This window comes from Dendrobium catenatum, unplaced genomic scaffold (assembly GCF_001605985.2).
Source record: "Dendrobium catenatum unplaced genomic scaffold, ASM160598v2 fragScaff_scaffold_542, whole genome shotgun sequence".
NCBI classification, from domain to species: Eukaryota; Viridiplantae; Streptophyta; class Magnoliopsida; order Asparagales; family Orchidaceae; genus Dendrobium; species Dendrobium catenatum.
Genome location: NW_021319004.1, coordinates 3,702,008 through 3,716,469, shown reverse-complemented (window position 1 = coordinate 3,716,469; position 14,462 = coordinate 3,702,008). Strand labels below are relative to the sequence as shown.

Here is a 14,462-nt window from a genome sequence, read left to right as displayed (position 1 = left end):
ATAAAAAAATAGCAAAAATTGATAGCAAAACAAATTAGCGGATCAATTCGGGTTGTCTTGAACTTGAAACAGATCGGATTCGAATTTGGATTCCCAATCCTTTCTATAGTCCGATCGGATCAATCAAGAGCGGGTCAAGTTCGGGTTAGACCTAACTCGAACCTGACTCGATAACCCATTTTAACACCCATAGTGAAAGGTGATAGAATTTAATGATTTATAATGTATTTAAAATAGTTTAAATTTAACAATTTCTAAATAATAAATACATCAAAACTAAACTAAATACTTCATAATTTTACTTTGAATTTCTACGAATTTAGATCAAATACCAATATTTTTAAAATTCTTATATTTAAAATATTTAATGCTCTTTTTACTTCAAATTAAATATCCCTTAATTTTCCTTGTTCATAAATACTAACCATTCTAGGATTAGGATTATCCCCTTCTAATCCTCCTTTAAAAATGGAAGACCTAAGAAAGCTAACATAGCGATTGCGGTGTGCTTTCTCCGGCGGCAATGGTTTCATCAGATCCTGTCTTGCCAAACTCCTCCGCAGGACGAACTACACCATCACCTTCATCTTTCATCCCGGCATTGACCCTCAAGCTCCTCAAGCTCTCCGATGCTTCTGGAAGCCGCCTCCAGCTCAGAGAGGCCGAGATCTTTGGCGCCTGGAAGGGGTGCCGTGGTGGCGTCTTCCTATTGACGGGGAGAACTGGGCCGTTCTCGATTAAGGCAATGCCAGACAGGTAAAAGCTCCACTGCCGTTCTCCAGAATCAGTGTATTCGTTTAGGTTTGTTTGTTTTTTTTAATCAATTTCTGGTTATGTTGCATTTTGTCCATATAAATTTGGTTTTCTTTGTGAAGTGGATTTTCTTGGGTGGACTTGTGTCCAATGGGAAGTTAGAAAGAGAAGGGATTTTTTAGAATTTTTTTTAGTGAAACAACCTATAAAATATAGTATACTATGATAATGTTATTCCCATAGAATACAGAACCCTCCAAGAAAAGGAAAGGGGATAACAAAACTAACATCCGGCGCAACACTAATGGCAAGTTGCTGCTTCTCAAATGTTGTTTATTTTTGGATTTGAATTTATCTGTGGATGATACAAGAGCTTTGCTAATAAGAATGAGTTAAGCAAAGAGAAAAAAACATGAGAAAGAAAGAGAAGTTAAATTGAGAAACTCTATGATTTTACTAGATTATCACAAATTAAAAGATTAATATAAGTGATTAAACGTGTTAGGCTCTTCCTCTGAGGCCTTATTTTGAGTAAAAGTGTAATATTATGATGAAGGCTATATTTAATCAATACAAGTAAAATGATATTGCAAGGATTAATAAATGCTTATTGTAAAATGAATAAGTCTAGTAAGCTTATAACTTTATTTGTTACATAAAGAACACATGATGAATTCTAAGGACGAATTCAAGTGAATTCACCGCCAAAGTTACTTAGAAATTAGTGAATTCTAGAGAATTCTTCAACAACTTTGCTTTGGTCTTGGTGAGTAGCTCTTTGTAACATGGATGAATTCATTTAAAGACCTAGGCAAGTAGCCTTAGAGACTTCAAATGCTGAGTAAGGGTTTGGTAAGTATTGAAGGAAGATATCAAGTAGCTTTGTCAATTTTAACCTGCTAGCGAGATTATCATATACTTTGATGACTTCTTTGTTGCAAATCGATCTCTCTAACTAGCCAACTTTCTTTGAACTCGATTCTGTCACACCACAAAATTTAATAGAAGAATTAAACCTTAAATCTAGTTATCTCAGCTTCAATATAGAACTTTCCAGAGCCAACTAAACAATCCAATAAATAATATATAATAAAAATAATCATCTATATTTTCATTTCCAAACTCAATCATATAGAAATAATTCAGTATACGTTGGTTTTATACATCAAAATATAAATACTATTCTACAAAATGCCTTAACAGAAAACTCCTGATAGCCTATCTTTATCGACTTCTACTTGGTTGAACCCTTCTCTTTTTTTGAAATTTCATAAAATAGTAGAGTGAGCATTCATATGATCAGTAGACTATCCCAATTCCTATTGCAAAAGTCAATACTTTTTTTTGCAATGTACAAATAAAATATTTAAATATCAATTTCAAAATAACAGAAAATAACTTTACTTTTAAAAAGCATAAACAAAAAAATGGCTTATATTGGCAGAATAACATAAGTATATTTTTGACTTGAATATGCATCAGAATTAACTTTCTAGAACTTATTAATTGAACTTGAACATTATAAACATTAACATGTACTATTACTTAGACATTCACATGGGTGTCATAATGCACTTGTTAATAAAACATCACTTTGTACTTTCTTAGAAGCATCAAAGTATACTTATTTACATAATATTTTTTGTACAAAAGATTATTTTATTTAATAAAATACACAACATATGAATTATGATATGCACATATCCCGATGTGTTTATATTCATGTTCTACTAACATTTGTCTCCCAAAGTCAACCCTCACTAGGTGAAGGAGACCTAACCTAATTCTCCTTATAATTTCACTTATATTTATACCTCCCTTGAACTTCTCACACCCGCATAAAGTAGATCGACCCATAAATAATATCTCACATCTTCACATGATAAATGAGACAAAAAATAAAAGCAGAACAAAACAAAAATTCGTGCTCATATAAATAACTTGTAGTGCACTTTAATATTTTCCACTTCAAAATTTCTACCATATGAACATAAATGTACATGCAAAGATTAACATATTAAATTATTAATAGATACACATGATATTGAACATGAATATAAACACATATGTACTGATGTATGTATGACATTTTAGAAGATGATATATGTATAATTTTCCACATGCTTAATATTTGTCATTTGAATTCCCAATCAAGGTTCTGTGAATGTGACAGATATAAGGAATGTGAGTAGGAGTCAGAGATAGCCTACACCTTCAGTGATGACAACACATTTAGTACAACCAAGAGTATATAGACCAAGTAAGCAGAAAGTGATAGATGCGCTAGAGAGGTCCATTGGTATAGTTCTTTATTCTAAATATTATTATTAAATGAATGAAATTCATTGCACAACATGTTATATGATTAACTGATTGACATGCATACATGTATGAGTGAATATACACTTTTAAGTGATGTGATCAGTGATTAGTATTATGTTTTGTCAGTTATTAGTTTGTAGTAGGAAATGTAATTGAGGATAATATTTTTCTAAGGTGGTTAGATTGTAAGAACCCAAAATTAAAAATTGTTTGTGGGAGCTCTTCGGCGTCGGAATGGGTAGCGTCGCGGCATTAAGTTCTTGGGTTTTTGGAAAAATAAACTAACGTAGTGGTGGTGGGTTCTGTTCGTCGCGACACTAGGTCAAAAGAATATTTTTTTAATAAAATATCACATTTCATTAGATTAAATCTCTCATCTAGCCATCCCCTCCCCCATTTCTTCTTTGCTTGGCTTGGAGATCGATGAGAGAGAGAGAGAGGAGACGGAGAGAGAGAGAGAGATTCGTCGCTCCAGTTGAGAAAAATGTTCTGATCGTGGTGAGTAATTCTAACCCTACCTCTATTTTCAATGATTTCATGCTTTGTCTATTTTATGTCTTAAAATTTTGATCAAAATGCAATATTTCTCATTTTAGTAAATTTTCATCGTGGAACTTTTAATATGTGGTAAATATCATTATCCTTAGCATTTTGGTTGGTCAATATTGAAATTTTACCAGATGGTTTTATTTATATGTTATTTTAATAAAAATGAGTAGAAAAATATTATGTATAAAATGATTAAGGGTCAGTATATTGCAATTGGACATGAAATACATAATATAAATATATTTATTTAATTCAATATGTATTTTTGACATACTACAGACATACTGATGAGTGCAATGATAGTTACATTTCATGTATATAATATATAATATTTGTTATTATAATCTACGTGATATGAAATATGTATAAAGGCAAGAAAAATTGTTGAAAATAATTAACTTATTCAAGTTGGCTAGAGACACGTTACCATGTATAGGAAGGTAGGCTGATGGGCTTTCCTTCAAATAAAATTTATGGTGTAATTGTAATAGCCCAAATTCCATGTTCAAAAAATTGCTCTGTGCGCACTATGTGCCCTGGCGTTGAACTCTTGGGTTCAGGTGAGGATATTCTAGAAAATTCTCCAGGAGCGTAGTGGCATTGGGAAGTTGAGCGCCACAGCGCTAGTTCAAAATGTTGAATATTAAATATTAAAATATCTCATTCCATTTATTTTCAAGTCATACCTCCCCCATTCCATTTTTCTTGCTGGGGAAGGAAAGAAAGGAGAAGGAGAAGAGAAGGGATAGAGGAGAGGAAAGATAAGGCTTTTCGAGGCTTGTTTGTCTACCTCTTTTGTTGCGAAAAGTATTCTAATCGTTATAAGTGACCTCTACTTTATATTTGTCTTCAATGAGTTTGAGTTTAGTATATTACTCCCTTTAAAAATTGATAAAATTGTGATATGTCCTATTTTAATAAAGTTTCATTATGTAACTTTTGACAAGTGATATATGTTGTAATTCTGAGCAATTTGATTAGTTTATATTGAAGTTTCACCTGATGGTTTGGCTTATATGATATTTTAATTGAAATGAGTAGTGAATTATTGAATGCAAAATGATCATATGCTAATATACTAAATTTGGATATGAGATGCATGTCATGTATATGGTTTTTGTTCATTTGGCGTAATGCATGCATATTGATGAGCACACAAGACAGACTTACATGTTTTGATAATTGTATATGATGTGTACAAGATGTTAATTATTATAATATATATGATATAAAACAATTGTAAGAACAAACAAAATGAATGAACCGATGTGTTATATGAGATGGATGAGATCACTGCTAATATGAATGAGAAGATTGATGAGTAATATGTGACTAATGAGATAACTAATGATTAATATCCGATAGGATTGATGATTGATATGATAAGATTGATGACTGATATGATTGATGATTGATGTGATAGAAAGATGATAGATAAGATAGATGATTGATTAGAGTAACGATAGTTAATTGATAGATATGATTGATGATAGATACGACATGTGACATATAAGACAGATGATTGATATTATTGATGATAGATGACATATAAGAGATATGATAGATAAATTAATAGCAGATATGACCGAGATTGATGATTGATGATGGATAAGATTGGTGATATGTGATATATGATATATGATGATTGATTGATTGATGAGAATGATTGATTGATTGGTATGACTGATATGCAATGGACTAATAGGGTACTAATATGACCATATGATATATGATAAGATTGATAAGACTAATATAACAACATACGATATAAAATTATATGATATACATGATACATTGAATTATTATACATGATATAATAGATAAGATACATACATTAATATTGTTTGATATGCATATAATAGATATTGAGCACTTGCTTGATATGATAGGCATATTGTACATTATATAAATTGAAATAAAAGACATAAATTATATGTATGTATATATTCCTTTAGATCTGTTGCATTGTGCTTGACATGAGTAGAAGAATGATAAAACCTTATATGCTACTAATCACTCATCATTGAATATGAAATATATTGTTTTTTATACTTTTTATTGTTCATATGAAATGACACTGTTTATATTGACTACTACATGTTCTTACAGTTATATGTTTAGACTGCTTTGGATTGAATGATTCATGCATGTTGTTTCTGCCGTATATCGATTGCAGTTGTAGGTTCTGATAACCTATTGAGCTGTTAGCTTAGTATGTGGCTTTTATATCTTTTCAGGAAGGGTCCAAAATCCAGTGGAGTGAGGCAGATCAGGATTCTAATTTTGTTTTATTTAATGTATTTTAGTTTATTCTTTTGTAGTCAGTAATATTAATAGGTAAATTGATGAATGCAATGATTGATGTACTAATTATTGTAAATTTAATTTTGATGAATGAATATAAAAATATTTTGATGTATATGATTTATAGTTGCTTTTGCTAGATTTATATATATTAATGAATTATTAAAATCTTTTATAGATTAATTAAGAGATGAAATAGGCAATTTTTTCAAATTTAGGTCTTGTGGCATTATACCTTCCAGGAAATCTCTGCATTAGATCTATCCTCAAACTTCTTCCTTTGTTGACCTATCCACCAGCGCTTAGCATCTCCATCAAGTAAGAACATAACCAATGGAACTTCTCTAGCCTCAATGCACTGCATGTTGTCAAAGGACTTACCCTAGCCTCATCAACTAGCCGCAGCTGCTTGAGGCTCTACCTCCTCCCTTTACTCCAATCATCCTACTTTGGATTTCTCGCATCAGCTGGGGCTACCAAGCTAGCAAATTGCATCATAGAATAGGAAGTCATCACCCCTAAAGTACTTTATACAGTTGCAGCTTTATTTGAAACTCGGTCCATTAGCTGCTTCTTAATTTTGAGAATTCATGATGCAACAATACTTCTAACACAAAAAATACAAGGTTCAACTATTTGCACATATAACATATATATAAACAGAAATAATACTAAACTACCCTGACTTCCTCCTTATCTCTACAGATCATTCTCACGGCTCTGCTTACGATTTAGTTCTCCTAAACCTAGGGGCCGATCCAGCTTCTTTTTTAAGGGTGGGCAAAAAAAATTTTTTTTGGGGATGGACAAAGATGCTTAGGATTGATAAAATTAGGACAAAAAAATTGTTTTAGGGGGGGCAAAATGTGCAAAATATCCAAAATATTCTAAAAAATTCCCTCTAAATATTAAAAAAAAAAATTTTGAGGGTGGGCATTTGCCCACCCTTAGGCCAATGTGGATCCGCCTATGCCTAAACCTGGCTCTGATAGCACTCTGTCATGCCTGATAATCTAATAAAAAAATTAAACCCTGAACTTAAACATCTCAACCACAATATAAAAATTTCCAGAGCCAAATAAATAATAAAAATAATCATCAATATTTTCAATTCTAAAATCAATTATATACAAATAATCTATAATAAGTTGGTTTTATATATCACAATGTAAATACTAGACTACAAAATACTTTCACAGAAAAACTATTGATAGCCTGTCGGCCGTGTCTTAATCAACTTCTACTTCATTGAGCCCTTCCCTTTTCTTAAAATTTTATAAAACAACATAGTAAGCATTTATATGCTTAGTAAGCTCTATCAATTTCTATTGTAGAGATCAATGCTCATATTTGCAGTGTACAAATAAAAGATTTAAATATTAATTATAAAATAATAGAGATTGACTTTACTCTTAAAAAGCATAAACAAAGGGATGATTTATATGAGTATTATCAGCTAACAGCGTAAGTATGTTTTAAGCTTGAATATGCATTATAATTAATTTTCCAAAATTTGTTATTTGAACTTTGAACATTATAAACATTAGCATGTACTTTTACTAGTACATTCACATGGGGGTTATAGTGCACTTGTTCATAGAATATCACTTGTATTTTCTCAAAAGCATTAGAATATACTTATTAATAGAATATTGTTTTTACCTGAACTTCTTTCATTTAATATAATATGGAATATATGAATCATGGTATGCACATATCCTTATACATGCTATAACTCCATTTCTACTTATAGCTCATAAGGTTAACCCTTATTAATTGAAGGAGACCTAATTTGATTCTACTTATAAATCCACTTTAACTTATGTCTCCCTTGAACCTCTCATACCCACATAAAGTAGGTGGGGTAAGAAATAACCTCTCATATTTACACATGACGGATGGCGCTAAAATAAGAAGCAAAATAAAACAGAAATTCAGGCACATAATAGAACTTGTAGTGCACTTTAACATCTCTCACAGCAGAACTTTCATCATATGAATATGAATGCATATATAGAGATTAACAAAATTAATGGGTATATATGACATTGAACATGAATATGAACACATATGTACTGACATATGTATGAGTGTATGACATTCTAGGAGATGATGCATGCATAATTTGTTTACACGCATAATATTTGTCATTTGAAAAACTAGTGATAAGATAATTTTAAAACATTATTTTAAAACTTTTGATGAATTGTCATTTTTATTATGAAATACTTAGAAATTTGTATGGACGAAATCAATTGGTGAATTATCAATTTCTTGCAGTTAAAATGATCAAAATAAGACATTTAATAGTATACCATAATTGTACAATGAATAGCTTATTATATTCATTAAAAACACACTTTACTCTATAATCTTTCATAGAAATATCAGAATAAAGTAAAAAATTGGTTATTGGGAGCCCACCTCGAGTAAAACAAATCTTCTAAGAAAGTCGACAGATGAATTAGATTCTGCAGCCTCCAAACTTCTTCCTCTTTTTTTTTTTCCGCTCTCCTCCATTTCTCCTCTCCATCTCTTCCTTCTTCGGCAAGCCTAGTGCATAAGGGGTGAATGAAATGGGTTTAGATATTTATTTATATGAAAATTCATTTCAGTGGCCAGCGTTGCAGTTCTCTAGCTCGCAGCACTCGGCCGAAATATTCTAGATTCCCCCAAATAGTCCTAGACAAGGAGACCAATACCACAATTCTCCCTCAGAGTCTACTCCAATACAGAGGATAATGTTGTAATGCCGCCATGCATAGCCCCGTTGCACCCAGCCCAACTTTTCCCCCCAAACAGAGAGGGAAGTGCCACAATGCTCTATGGCACAGCGCCGCAGTGCTCCCAGAAGAATTTTCTTATTTAACTCTAGACTCTTCCACCTTTTATTCTAAATTCTCAAATCTAAAATTTTAGAACATACAGAGGCACATAAGAGGATCTTATCAAGTTTTGTAGCTACAGGTATTACAGATTCTTTGTGATTAGCAATTAGCAAGACCAGTCTAACTTGGTTATAATATTTTCCATTTTGAAAAGTTCGTAAATGAATAAGAGAATAAAATTATAATCTTAATGAATTGACACATTGATTATGATTGATCATGTGGATTTGATAGGCGGTCAGCTCATTGATTTCTCCATGTCTATGAGTACTCGACTTCTTTCTAAAGATCCGATTTGAACTTCTCTCATAACATGAAGATATCAAGAAAATCAAGTATACCAACAAAATAGTCTTTGCAATGTTGTTGGAGAGCTACGAGAAGTGAGAAATTCTCTCTCATAACTTGAAGATATCTATTTCTTTACTCCTATTCTCTTATCGTACCTACATTAAGTTAAGCATAACAATAAAAAAAAAAAATATTATGTATAGATATATTTGGGGAGAAACACCACACGAGTTTAGCTCTCTTGACCGAAAGAAGCTGTTTGTGCTATGCTCATAGCATTAGTGTACCTATACTTTGAATCGTGTTCTTTTGATTTAGAAAATGTATGTGATGAGGACATCAAAGATCAACGGCTACGATCGTGTCTATTTATTTTGATGTATTTGATTTTTGTATTTTTCCCTTTCTACCCTCACTTGAGGGCTTTGTCTTATGTTTTCCGTAGGGGCAATTGTGTCTTTTTATTTTTCTTCATGTATTTGGCTATTTAAGCCTTCCCCTTCCTCTTGGAAAGGGATGATGATTATTGCTAATGAAAATTTTGATTTTGGATCTCTTTGTGAGTTCTAGAGTTCTCTTTGTGAGTTCTCAAGTGAGGAAAGCCTAGGTGAGGCTCAAAGCAATACCCAACAGCCCCTTGGTGGAGCTCTTGGTTTTCTACATAATTTCTTTTCTTCCCTCTCCCCTAGCCGCCGGATTTTTCTCCACCACCCCTCCATTTGGCCGGTCAGCCACCCGGCCCCTTCCCCCTTTTGTTCTCTTCCACGGTTTTACCCCCAGCCACCCATCCCGCCATCCCCTTCCAGCCATACCGCCGGCTGGAAAATCTGTCAGCCCAACACCCCCCCATCCAGCCGTCCCTCTCAGCCTCCCAAGCATGCCGCCGGCCATCACATGTTTTCTCCTTTGAATTTCAAATTCCATTGAGTAAATTACTTTCCTCAAATAGCTTTTCTCTATTTAGGAAAGTCAATCAATGGACATGAATTCAATTTTGAAATTCAAACCTATTTCCCTCCTTCATTCCACTAGATTGGGAAACTTACTTAAACTAGAATAAATCTGAATTTAAATTCAGATTTGAGCTTAATTTAATTATTCCCTTGGGCCCTACTCTCATTTAATTTAAACACAAAAATGAAACCCCCATAGGGCCGGCCCCTCTCTCCCCCCTCCTCTCTCCACTTTACCACCTAAGCACCAATTAAATCCCCCATAATTCCCATCATAACCGCTGGCCCCCACTCCCCCCATTACTCCCTTAATTGAGGTTAATTTGAATTTTAAATTGGCCCCTTTCCTTTTAATAAAATCTGAAATTCAAATTTTAGATTTTTTTTTCCCCTCCAATCTCCTAGCCTACTCCAAGCTCCTCACCCAAATCACCCCGCCTTTTCTCCCCACCTTGGCCGCCCTTTCAGGCTTACGTTTTCTTCATTGGCTGGCACTTTAGGAGGACTACACTTGCTGTACTGCTAGCTGAACACTCCTGTTTTGCTGTCCAAAGAGTTCATGGCTGCTGTCCTGAATATTTCCGACGAGACAAACTGCTGTCCTGCTCTCCAGGAACTCCTGTTTGCTGTCCGGAAAAGTCATGGCTGCTGTTTCAGGATTCCAGCAGTTTTCTAGTGTTGATTCGCCATCCGGAAGGCTCTCATTGGTTGCTCAGAAGATCCCACACTGCTGCCCACACGCAAAACTTCTTCAAATTCAACCACCGGACTCCGGATCTTCTCCCTCGCTCAAATTCATCTAAGAATTTTGACAACGGTGAACTCTTCCCCAAGTTTCCTATTTTTCCTAGTTTATGTTCAATTGAGGTTATATTTTTGACTCACAAAGATCATGTCAAGCTCTTCACCGCTATGCTTAGAGAACTAGAGAGTTGAGTGAGGGACTCATGCATAGTGCCTAATCTTGTTGTTAATTTAGGGATTTTCGTTGAACCATTCATGTATGCAATGTTAGATTAACTTGATTGTTTTCTGATCTTAACTTTTATGCACATGATTCAAGCCTAAGCTCGTTTTACCGCTCTTAATGTTTTATCTTGTCGTTCAAATCATTATTAAGATATAATTATTTGTTCTCTCTAAAATTAAACGTGCAAATTCATCAAGTATATCATCTCGGCATGATTGTTTCACATCAGTATGTTAAGTGCTCTCAAGGTTGAGGCAAGCTGTGTGATGAAACTGTGGTTTTCCAACTTGACAGCTTAAAATTTACAGGTTTTTTATCCAAAGATAACAGATCTGATGTGGGAAATTTTGACTCAAGATTAAGTAAATGCAGTTTTCAGCACATACAATGCCCAACTTGATTTCTATGGAGAAAAATGACAATGTTTTTTGCGCGTTGAAACTCAACAGTCTACACTACTTCACTATCATATAGTTGTCAGCCTCACATGGTAAACCGTAGGGGTGTCAATTTTGGGTCATAGGTCGGGTTCGGGTCAATTTCGGACTTGAACCCGACCCGCTTCGGGCCTGGTCAACCCGACACGAGCCGAATGACCCGGGGCCGACCAGAAATTGCTAGTTTTCAAGTCAAAAAATGGGCCAATCTCCACTTTTCTGGTAAAAAATGGGTCAATCTCGGGTTTTAGGTTAAAAACATGTTTTCGGGTCAAAAGTAGGTCAATTTCAGGTCAAAGGATCAACCAGAACCCGCTCTAATTTTTTAAACTGGTTTAATAGTTGAACCCGAACCTGAACCATTTTTCGACCCGTTTCGGGTCTGGGTTGACCCTAACCCGAAATTTTCGGGTAGGGTTCGAGTCGGGTTTTTGGGTCGTCAAATATTGACACCCCTAGTAAATTATAGTTAAATATGACTTGAAATTTTGGGTTTAGATTGAAGTTTTCAACCTATTTTTGTTTAGTTTTATTTGAGGTTTTTAAATAGTTAGACGAGTTATATCCATATATATATATTTCTTTCCTTATTTTATATAGCTAGCCCATATCTTTTTGCTTTAGTCATGGATGTTCTCACTAGACATTTGCAAGAAGATGTACCTTGGTCTATGCTTTTTGCTGATGATATTCTTCTTGTTGATAAGACTAGAGAGAGTTGAAGGTAAACTTGAATTATGGAGGTCAACCTTAGAGTCTAAAGGTTTTCGCTTGAGTAGATCTAAAATGGAATATATTGAGTGTAATTTTAGTAGTAATAGACCTAGTGAGGGGATTGTGACTTTGAACGATCAAGTCATTAATAAGAGTACACATTTTAGATATTTTGGATCTATTGTTCAGAGTGATAGTGAAATAGATGGGGATATTATCAGCATAATTCAAGTTGGATGGTTGAAGTGGAGGAATGCATCGGGCTTGTTATGTGATAGAAATGTACCCCTCAAACTTAAGAGAAAATTTTATAAGATGGTAGTGAGGCCTGCAATGCTTTATGGTTTCGAATGTTGGCCATTAAAAGAGAAGCATAATACTAAGTTAAGTGTGGCAGAGATGAGGATGCTCAGGTGGATGAGTGGCTTTACCCTTAGAGATAGGATACGAAATGAGCATATACGTGAAAAAGTTGGAGTAGCTCCTGTAGAAGATAAGATTAGAGAAAGTAGCCTTAGATGGTTTGGTCACATAAAACGGCGGCCTTCCGATGACCCGGTTAGGAGAGTAGAGGTATTAGATTTGACTTATGTTAAGAAAGGTAGGAGTAGACCTAAAAAGACTTGGTCGGAAAATATTAGGAATGACATTTCTTTATTAGATTTAAACGAGAATTTGACTTTAATAGGACACAATGGAGAAAAAGGATTCATGTAGCCGACCCCACATAGTGGGATAAAGGCTTGATGTTGTTGTTGTTTCTTTCCTTATTTTCTTGTTAATCCTTCTATATTAATCTTAATTGTTTTATCCTATTATTATGCATGTCCAAATCATATTAGATTATTTTCTCTAAAATTTTTTTTTGGGTTCAGTAGGGGCTACTCCCATTTCTCTCTCATATAACTCATCTTTCAATATGTTTTACTTTATTTTTCTATACACTTCGTCTTATATGTATTATTTAGTTTCTATCATACTTGGTTTAGCTATCAATCATTTCACATTTCTGTTTTTCAACAAAATGTTCCATTTGATGTTCCCTATTTAATTGCAGCTTTACAAAATTCAGTTCTGCAGGTAATATATAAAAGCGCTTAATCCTCTCCCTCTCTCTTCATGAAAATGACGAGTTCTTGATCCTCTTTGAAATCTGTGAGAGATGGTTCCATGGCAAGTGCGCAGGATCACACCATCCATCTAGAGCTGAACACATCAAGGCATATAAATGTGCCTTGCTTGTAGCAACAAGTTGGCAAATGCACAAATGGTAAGAAGCTTATTTCATATTAGATCTGGGCTTCTAATGATGCAAGGGTCATTTTGGATGTAGAATTGGTTGGACAAAGCTGCATGTTTTAGACTTCGTTTGGGACAACTTTCTTGCTACTTTTTAAAATAATTTTTTAGTACAAAAATTAAAAATTTTGTACTAAAAACTGTTTTAAGAAGCAGTAAAAAAGTCGTCCCAAACGAAACCTCAATGAGCCATAGTCCTAAGTTTCGTTAGGAATAGCTTTCTTACTGCTTTTTAAGGCAGCTTTTCTAGTAAAAAATTCTTAAGAAGCAGTAAGAAAATCATCCCAAATGAAACCTTAGATTTTATTCTTGAATAAGGATTAATAAAGGAATAGTCAAATAAAAATGTGATTGTTGTCTAGAAAGCAAAGCAATGGAAAATACTAAATGATATAGGATTAATCTTTACTCTAATGTAATTCTTAACAATTTCTGCAATTTTTTTTTCCCGATAATGTGCATTATTGATTATTGGCTTTATCTCCACCTTATTAAGGGCTGTTTTGTTGAACATAAGAGGAATGCAGATCTGACCAAAATCCTACAAATTAAATCCGATTGAATTGGTTTCATTTATTTCGCAAAAGATTTGCAGGAAAATGAGTTTTTCAAATACTAATTTCATTTTGAATAAAAAGCCGAAATTATTTGCAATCTTTTTGCATCAAATTTTGTGGGCTCTGCTCGCGAATTCTCCATGTCTCAGATTTGTGGAGGAACTCCACCGGGCTTAGCTGGGTTGGTGGGTGAGTGTGGTTGGGTACCCCTACCCACGTTTGATTCCTCTCTCCAGTGGCACACCTTCTTAAGTGGGGGAAAAATAAGTGTGTGGTCCGGCACTTGTGGGACTAGCTGCCACTAAGCCCACCGAGGAATTAGTTACACCGCAAAGCGACTCCTAGGTGAAAGATAAACAAAACTTCACGCATTTTTATTCAAATTTAATTAGGTTGTTTTTTAAATATATTAAATTTATTTGTCA

At 33.9% G+C, this 14,462-nt stretch overlaps 1 protein-coding gene across 2 annotated transcripts; it reads left to right on the top strand.

The window, feature by feature from the left end:
* Positions 1 to 469: 469 nt before the first annotated feature.
* On the top strand, positions 470 to 13,960 carry LOC114579595. 2 transcript variants are annotated; one of them, XM_028694732.1, is made up of 2 exons: positions 470 to 756; positions 13,254 to 13,960. In XM_028694732.1, exons 1-2 carry the CDS (start codon positions 524 to 526, stop codon positions 13,270 to 13,272), a joined length of 252 nt encoding a protein of 83 aa, XP_028550565.1. In that variant the 5' UTR covers positions 470 to 523; the 3' UTR covers positions 13,273 to 13,960. The 2 variants fall into 2 exon arrangements, with proteins under 2 accessions (XP_028550565.1, XP_028550564.1); XM_028694731.1 differs by lacking the exon at positions 13,254 to 13,960 and adding an exon at positions 5,862 to 6,058.
* Positions 13,961 to 14,462: the final 502 nt, after the last annotated feature.